Raw genomic sequence first — 8,991 nt, 5'->3', positions numbered from 1 at the left:
CCGCAGTGTTGTGCCGCTCACTGCCCTTCGCTTTGGGCTCTGCTCTGGCCATGAGCTGCCTCCAGCAAAGGCCATGCTATGTTGGCTATAGCCTCAGCTTGAGGAGTAGGAGAAGTCTAACCTCGTCGTGCTGTGCTCCATCCTGAGCTGCTGGCGAAGGGGATCAAGGCCTTCCACCAGCATGAGCTGTCTGCATTTCAGGTCCCTACACTTGTTAAGAACTGAAGTGATGGAAATGCCTAGTTCCCTGTTTATGGCCATAGAAGAGATGACCTGCAGAATACTACAGTATTGTTTCTCAAGGGGTTCTCTGGGTGGATTTTTAAGTGCCACCTGCAATTATGAGGTATTTTTGTGAGAAACAGGCAGCATATTTTTATTTTTAGGTTCGTTGTTTTGTGTGTTCTTTCTGTATTCATGATTGTAACTTGTGCTCCTTGGGCTTCCACATCTGATCTCTGCTTCTGAGTGGATAATGTGGAAGGTTTCAAGTCCCTCTAAATGAGGAGAAGGAGAGGAATGACACCTGTATGCCATGGAGATGCTAGAGATCTCTATTTTCAGTGCAGAGGACAGTCATGCATGTGGGAAACACTTCTCAAATTGCAATTAACTTGAAGCCTGTTTTTTCTTTTGTATCTACAAAACAGCAGTGAGCCATTGTTGCTTTGGACTTGTAGCTGAACTTTAAAATTTTTGTTGGATTGAATGTAGAGTTGGCAGTGTTAGGTAGGAAAAAACAACTGGAATCTTACAGAGGAAACAAAGGAACCACTTCTCATTTCTTTCTGTTGAAATTTATTATTTGATAATTTTGATCATGTTTCCTTTTGCATGTTGGTTTTAAGATAATTCCTTGCTGCAGTTTGCAGCAGTCCTTGCAGCGTATTTCTTCTCTGAAGTGTGTACCCATACGCTGTGTGAAGGAAGCTGGTAGCAGAGCTGATTGGAAAGCAAGGTTCTTCCCTTCAGTCGTGACTGCTTTTTTCCTGTAGGCTCTGCTGTTTTGAAGACTTAAAAGGGAATTTTGACCGAAAAAATTCCTTCATATGTGAGTGAGGTTCCTCCCATTTTTTCTGAAGTTTACTGGAGTGTAACCACACTGTTACAGAGCTGTGGCCACATGTGATATTTTCAGCTGAGGTTTTGCAGGACTAATTTGTCCTCACCTTTACTCTATGCAGAGTATATTTGATCCTTGCAAAGTTGTCAGAATTACAGGGTATTGCTGAGTGGTTTCTTGGTTACAGGCAAGAGAGTAATTCCTTCTGGAGTGGACTGGCCTATTTTAGAGCTTCTCTTTATTGAATGCAGCAGCTCCTTCTTCACACTTCAGGTCACATTTCCTTACTAACTGAATCTCACTGGTTATAGCCTGATTTTTATGCTACGAAAGCCATTCCTATTCCTAAATTTCAATATAGAAAACTAGCAGTAGAAAAGACTACTCGTATGAGTTCCTATGGTCTTGCAAATGAGTGTGGAAGGAAAAACATTCTCTTTTTACTCAATTAACATCTTAGCCACTCAGCCTGATCTTTATTCTAATTGCCTTCTTCACTTAATCTGTTCAGAAACAGGTGTGGGATATTTCTACTTCAGCCTGAAGATCCTTCGAGTTTCTTGCTCCTTAGTTTCAGTGATTTGTTGTTTTCGCCTTGTGTCTAAGCCCTTTGGTGTTTTGTTCGTGACTTGGGTTAACCTCTATCAGTTTTGCAGATGCTGTTATGCCTCAAAATGCTGTAGCTGTTGTGTACAGGACCGAGGGATGCTGTGTGCTGCGCTGGGTGCTTGGTAGGGACGGAGGCATTCTCAGCACTGCAGGCACAGACAGGCACACGAGTCCTCCAGTCTTGGGATTTGGTCTCACAAATGTTACTGCAGTGAATTTCAGTGTGCTTGTGTGTTCTGTTCTACGTTACACAATTGGGCACTCTGACAAAAGCAGCAACGTCAATTAAATCCAAAGTAAATTGAAATAATTTAGTGCACCCATAAGAGTGAGTTCTGTACTCTGAAACTGTTAGGTCCTGTTTGAGTTCAGGGGCTTCAGCACGCTTTGGTGACTGCATGTTGCTGTGGTAAGGGGGATGGGCTTTTTCCTTGAGAAGGTGGAGAGTTCAGCAAGTCTTACCTGGGCTATGCGAATGCAAAACAAGGCTGACTTTGTTTTCCACGTGCTTTGCTGCTCAGTATGTTGTTATATTGATTGAGATGAGGCTGATCATTTAAGTCTAAGTCAGAATAATATGAGGAAGAGATTTTATGTTACCTTCTGTTTGAAATGTCTGCTTTTGTCTTCTGATTCTCGTGTGGTGTAGTGTATTTACTCCTTTTTGGCCAGTTGAGCCCCAGAAAAAAGAAGAGCTTCAAGCAAGTAACCGATGGCATGTTTATTTTTTGTCTATATAGCTTCCCTACATAATTTTTGTTTTATGAACTGTGCATTGCAGCTGTGCCACATTCATTTAGAAAACTCATTATTACAAGCTGGCCTGGCTTATAAGGACAAGTAAACTTGTTTTTTCACTGTGAGCTACAAGTTTATTCTGCTGCAGTTCTGCCCTGTGGTGGTAGAGGCTCATGGCAGCACTGCAGTCAGTTCTGTGGGGCTGATGCTGCACAGGACAGATGCAGTCATGCACTGGATTCTTGTGCTGTCATTTAGCATCCTCGAGAGAAAAACACGACTTTGTTCTAGGTCTGTGTGCCCCACTTGTCAAATGTGCGAGTTCCGAAGTTGGCTGCGTTAATTTCTGACATCTATGTGCGAAGTTGGCTGCGTTAATTTCTGACATGTGTATTTCAATTGTAACTTCTGTTGGTTCAGATCTCATAATTGCTGGACTTTTCTCCAAATTGAAACAATTTGAACTTGGTCTCACATTGAAACATTCTTGCATTTCATACGAAGTTGATGAGCTAAGAGATGAGCTCATCTCTTTTCAAATACAAAGTAATGCAGGTTTTTATTGGAGTTTGTTTCTTACAAGACTTGTTGACTATCAAAATGTCTTCGGCTGTTCTGTTAGTCCTTGAAAGGTCTTCTTTAGCTTGAGATTTAAGACCTTGGAATTGCTTTTTGTTCCTTCAGAAATGCTGTGATTCTGTGCTGTTCTTCCCCGTGGCACAGCACAGTGGAAGGGCAGGTGGAGGGTAGGGAGCTGATGCCACACTGGGATGCTTTGTGCTCTCCTCCTGCTCAGAGGCTGTAGGGCTTAAGGGAGCTTTTAAAACAGTTGTAGCTATGCAGGCAACATTTTGTGGGCTTGGTAATGATTTAACTGTGCTCTCTGTAGGTGAGCTGAGGCTTCCTTTGTCCTCTCCCTTGGGCTCTGTTCACCATGCGTGTGCTAGGAAACTGCTTCCAGCATGAAACTGTCTGAGCTTCCATTTATTGTACTTTGTAGATTATTTCAGATAATCTAAACTGAAGTTTCAAAGTGAGTTTAAACATAGATCAGGTTTCTCCATACCCCAGGTTTCTCCAGGTTTCTCCATACCCCAGGTTTCTGCAGACACCACCTGGCTGTACGGATGGAAAGTCCTTTTGAGTCGGGTCTGCTCTCTCGTAGCACCCTGCAGAGCTCCAGGTTGGCTAACAGCCTGTACAAGAGTGAGCAGATTCTAACTGATGCACATTAACTGCGAGTGAAGTTATGGCTTCAGTGACGTGGCACTCATTAGTGCCAGGGGCAGAGTTCTAGCAAAACTCATTTGGAAATGAGACGAAGCCTGTGATGATAAATAGGTTCCAGTGCTGCAGACTGGTGGCTGATGCTCCTTTGAAGAAGTCCCTTTATTAGTGATGGTAAAGTCTGAGGTAGTGTAATGACATGCTGATGGAATAGGAAATACTTGAAAATAGACTTGGGAAATTGCCAGATGACAAAGATACAGATCTGATACTTGCTGTTGATAGTCTTTAACATACATCTGTCTATCTTGAATCAAAGTAAATGTTCTCTGTTAGTCTGAAATAATTTCTGTTCCCTTCTGCAATCATAAATTCTGCAGCTATTTCATCCAAAATAACACTGTCCTTTTTCAAAACTGTGAAATAGTTAGACCTTGAAATGAAGCGCAGAATTTCTGTTGTAGCCAATCTTTTCTTTACTATTCTGTCATTTAGCTGCAAAGCTCTTGTATTCTGTGCTGTAGCTTTAAGCTGAGCAGTTTGAGTGGCATCTCTCTTGCTGTTTTCACGCTTGGCAGCGTGTTGCAATGCTGCTTACCATCTTTAAAAGAAATACAGCCTTTTCTTCAGGAAATTGCTGTACATTTAAATTAAGTGTTTTGCTCTAAGTTGCTTAATGCATGGTATAATGAACATCAATGTTCATTTTCCACCCGTATGAATAGCAGCAGTTCAATCTTCATCTTCTGTCAAAATGTGTTACCTGGTGAGTTGGAATTGACAAAACTTCACCGTGTATGTCTTTAGGAGCAATACACAGTCAGGTGGAATCTTTGAGTGACTCGTGGGTGCGACTGAAACACAGCAGAGATTGGTTATACACATCCTCCTACTCTTTTGTCGAGTCCGACTTTGATCTCTCAAGATCCCTTGGAGTTCATACTTTGATTGAAAATGTCATCAGTTTTGTAAGTGGAGATGTGGGAAGCTCCCCAGGGTTTAAGGAGCCAGAGGAAAGTATGTCCACCAGTCCCCAGGCATCGGTCATCGCAATGGAGCAGCAGCAGTTGAGGGCTGAGGTAAATTTCGGTTTAAAAACTCTTTTTATTCTTTATATATTATGCTCATTTTAGAGTTCTTTTTTTTAAAACATTGTCCAAATTCTTTGAAAGACATTTTTCTTTCTTTTCTGTTAAATATCTTAGCTGGAACTGGGAACTCTATGTAAATAAATTCTAGAACAGAACTGAAAGTATTCCCTCTGTTAAAAAAAGCGGCAAGGAGAAAACAGCTAACTCACCCATTCTTGCTTACGGTTGAAGGGGATGTAATTTCAGTTACTAAGGCTACTTGCTCCTTACTTACCATTGTCTTTTGCCTGCCTTTATTTTTAGCTTCGCCTGGAAGCACTTCACCAGATTTTAGTGCTTCTCTCAGGGATGGAGGAAAAAGGCAGTGTGCCATTACTAGGAAGTCGTCAAGTGCCAGGATTTCAGTCTTCTTCGTTGCTTACTTCTGTTAGGCTGCAGTTTCTTGCTGGCTGCTTTGGCTTGGGCACTGTCGGGCATGCGGGTGCCAAAGGAGAGAGTGTAAGATTGCATCACTACCAGGTATGTACTGCAGTTGTTTCTGCTGTTCCAATAACTGAGTGATAAAAACCTATCAGTCCTTACAATATTTATGTGTTTGGCCCAGGATGGTATCAGAGCAGCTAAGAGAAGTATTCAAATTGAAATCCAGGTGGCTGTGCACAAAATTTACCAGCAGTTATCTGCTACACTGGAGAGAGCTCTGCAAGCTAACAAGCATCACATAGGTAAGTGAAAACCAGATTTACAAAATATGTCCTTTGATACAGAGTGCAACAGTTTGTATGTTTGACAAAGCAGACCTCGCTATTAGTGATCAGAATTCAGTGAACTATCTGACTTCTTTTCCTAAGAGAGAAGGAAACTTTTTAACCTTTTTCTGATTTCATTTTCTTCAAGTGTTAGACCTTCTTAAGTCTTTTAAGTATTTTAGGCCTTTCTGTTTCACGTACCAGTTTTCCACAGTCACCTATGACTTTTGTGCTTCAAAGGGATTTTTAGGTTTTTCAGGGATAAGCAGTTTTCTGAAGAGATGAGAAGTCTTCAATCTCTCTCTTTGTGCAAGGGAACTTTCTTTAAACCCAAATCCGAAGAATGTGGCGTGTTGCCTCTTTGGAAAGCCCCTTGTCCTGTCCTCCTATACCCAGACATTGCTGTGTGCTTCTGTGCATAGGGGATGGCTGGAACTCTGCACCTCTGTGCCTTGAGTTTCTCCAGAACAGAGCTCTGTCTGGTTGAGCTCAGAGTTTGGTTAAACCTAATCACCATTCTCACCTTAACTGTTTTGTTGTTTCACTTGCAATTAAAATGGAACTGAACGACATTTCTTGAGAATCAATGTGAAGTATGAGTAGAAAATAAAGCATTTGACCCAGTTGTCTTTACCAGAGGGAGAAGATTCTGGTTTGAGATTTAGCCTCAGAAAATTTGCGTCGCAAACTAGATCTCCCATGATGTTCTTCCTTGGATGATGCTGTCATAGATGTTACATTGTGTTAAAAGTGCGCATCAGGAGGACCACCTCAAAGTGTCTGACAAGCCTCACTTTTGTCTTGATAATTTAGTCTGTTAGATTTTGTTTAAAAAATAGTCTGCTGTTCTTCCGTCTTGGTGTTCTTACTTTGAACAGCTTATTGATTGCAGACCATTTTATTTTAATCTTAGAAGCACAGCAGCGTCTGCTGTTGGTCACCGTCTTCGCCCTCAGTGTGCACTATCAGCCCGTGGATGTCTCCTTGGCCATTTCCACTGGTCTGCTGAACGTGCTGTCACAGCTGTGTGGCACAGACACCATGCTAGGACAGCCCCTGCAGCTGCTGCCCAAAACTGGTATTTCCCAGCTCAGCACGGCTCTGAAAGTAGCCAGTACAAGACTCCTGCAGATCCTTGCAATCACCACAGGGTAAGTGTCGAGTGCTCCCTAGGCTCTGGAAAACTTAATCATTAAGCTTTTCTTCTGTGTAAGCTTTCTTTAGGACAATGAATGTTGCTCACAAGTATATAAGTGAAGGGTGAAAAAAAAGTCACCTTATTGATAGGAAAGATGCACACAAGACTGATAAATATTTTTCTATTGTGAGTGTTTGGACCAGAATTCTCTGCAGAGAGACCTGGACTGACTTGATCAGTGGTTCTGAGGACAAGTGCATCAGGGTCACCAAGGCTTAGTGCTCATTCTGCCCTCGGGACACAACAGCCCCAAGGAGCTCCAGGCTGGGGGAGGAGTGGGGACAGAGGTGTTGGGCAGGAAGGGACACTTGGCAGTGCTGGTGGCACAGCTCAGTGGGAGCCAACAGTGTGCACAGGTGGCCAAGGAGGCCAAGGGCACCTTGTCCTGGCTCAGCAGAGTGTGGCAGCAGCACTAGGGCAGTGTCATCCCCCTGCACTGGGCACTGGGGAGGTCCCAGCTCAGTGCTGTGTTCAGTTTTGGGCCCCTCACTTTCAAAAGGGCCTTGAGGCACTGGAGCGAGTCCATAAAAGGTGTAGAAAACATGTTGTATGAGGAATGGCTGAGGGAGTTGGGCTTGGTTAGCCTGGAGAAGAGGCTCAGGGGTGACCTCCTGGCTCCCTTCAACCAGGGCTGGAGAGAGGTGTGGGATGTGTGTCCTGCCAGGGCTGAGGGAGAGGATAAAGGGAATGGCCTTGAGCTGAGGCAGGGCAGGAGTCAGAGCGGCCGTCAGGAAAGTTTTTTAGGTGTTCAGGCGCCGGAATAGGTTGTCCAGTTGGTGGAGTCACCATCCCTGGAAGTGTTTAAGAGGTGTCTGGGTCTGGTGCTGGAGGATATGGTTTAGGGGTTACAGCAGCGACAGGTTAATGGTTGGACATGGTGATCTTGGAGGTTTCCTTCAGCCTTGCACATTGTGCTTCTTTTCAGCGTACGAAATAATTTTATGAGGAATAGTGGCCTCTGCTAGACCCTAGAACAGCTTGCAAGTCGTATCAATACTTAAATGTCTAGTTTAACTCAGTAAAGGAAGCAACAGTGGAGAAAGTATTTTCTATTTGAAGCAAAAGTGTTATTTGGTATTCAGTATGTGCATTTTCATTTCAGTGTTCATACAACACATTGCATTTACCTGCCAGATCTGGTCTGTAAAAAGCCCCAATAACCCCACAGCATGAAACAACACCCCATCTTTGAAAGCTGTGGTTGAATTATGTGTCATTTTAAAAGTGTTTGTCCCCAGGAAGTACTGAAATCATATCCTTTGACTCCAAAGATGAGATCCTTTTAACATGTTTTAAAAACAGGGTTAAAATAATGATAATCCAAGCCTAGGATAGGGAAAAGTAACTTGCTGCAATTACTGTTCCTTGGATCAGCTCTCAAATACTCTTCTTTTTCCTTTTTTTGTTTTATTTTTGGTGTGTGTGTGTTTATAGGACCTATGCTGATAAATTGAGCCCAAAGGTGGTCCAGTCTTTGCTGGATTTGTTATGCAGCCAGCTGAAGAACTTGTTATCACAAGCTGGTGTGATGCTTATGGCTTCCTTTGGGGAAGGGGAAGGTGAGGAGGATGAAATGGAATCCAAAAAGGCAGATTCTAATGGGGACAATGAGAAGAGAGACTTCAGAGGTAATTTCTGTTTAAACTGTCAAATACCAGAGAGCACAATAGAGAAAACCACTGAATACTGAGGTCCTCACCTGCTCTGCTGTGGGGAAGATGGTTTAATTTTGTCCTAATCTATTTTTCATTGGCAGTAAATGAAATTATTCTGCCCCAAGTCATCTGCTTTGCCCATGAGGGTAAAAAAGAATGGTCTGCCTCCCTTACTTTGACTCGTGAACTTAGGATCTTATTTTCTGCCCCTGTCTTGCTGAGGAGCAGAAGTGAGAACACAGCTGGGTGGGCACCTGTCAGCCAGCCAGGGTTAACCACCAGCCACCATGCAATAGCTGCTCCTTGTTTGTTTACCTGCAGGAGGGGTCTTGCCAGGAACGGGGCCTGCTGGTCAGGCTGCAGGCAGAAGAATGAAATGTAAAGGAAAAATGTCAGTATAAATTCTTGTAACCGAAAGTGTTTCATTTAACTCCTAGCTGCCCTCCGAAAGCAGCACGCAGCGGAGCTGCACCTGGGAGACTTCCTGGTGTTCCTGCGGAGAGTTGTGTCTTCCAAAGCGATTCAGTCCAAAATGGCATCCCCGAAGTGGACAGAGGTCCTTCTCAACATTGCCTCTCAGAAGTGTTGCTCAGGTATGGTCCTGTGGGAACGTGCTCGGCGCTGATCTGCGTTCCTGTGTGTGGGGTGTGCTGTGTGTGGG

The 8,991-nt window shown here is 43.5% G+C and overlaps 1 protein-coding gene across 1 annotated transcript; it reads left to right on the top strand.

The window, feature by feature from the left end:
• Positions 1-4,434: 4,434 nt before the first annotated feature.
• LOC103804034 (probable E3 ubiquitin-protein ligase HERC1) lies at positions 4,435-8,923 on the top strand (the record flags this gene model as incomplete). Its single annotated transcript, XM_009076621.1, has 6 exons — positions 4,435-4,716; positions 5,032-5,247; positions 5,333-5,453; positions 6,391-6,628; positions 8,110-8,303; positions 8,768-8,923. Coding segments are annotated over exons 1-6 (1,207 nt in total), but the record flags the coding sequence as incomplete, so codon positions are not given.
• Between the last annotated feature and the right edge of the window lie 68 nt (positions 8,924-8,991).

This window comes from Acanthisitta chloris, unplaced genomic scaffold (assembly GCF_000695815.1).
Source record: "Acanthisitta chloris isolate BGI_N310 unplaced genomic scaffold, ASM69581v1 scaffold13846, whole genome shotgun sequence".
NCBI lineage: Eukaryota > Metazoa > Chordata > Aves > Passeriformes > Acanthisittidae > Acanthisitta > Acanthisitta chloris.
Note: the sequence above shows the minus strand (reverse complement) of the source record. Positions and strands in the feature narration are given on the sequence as shown.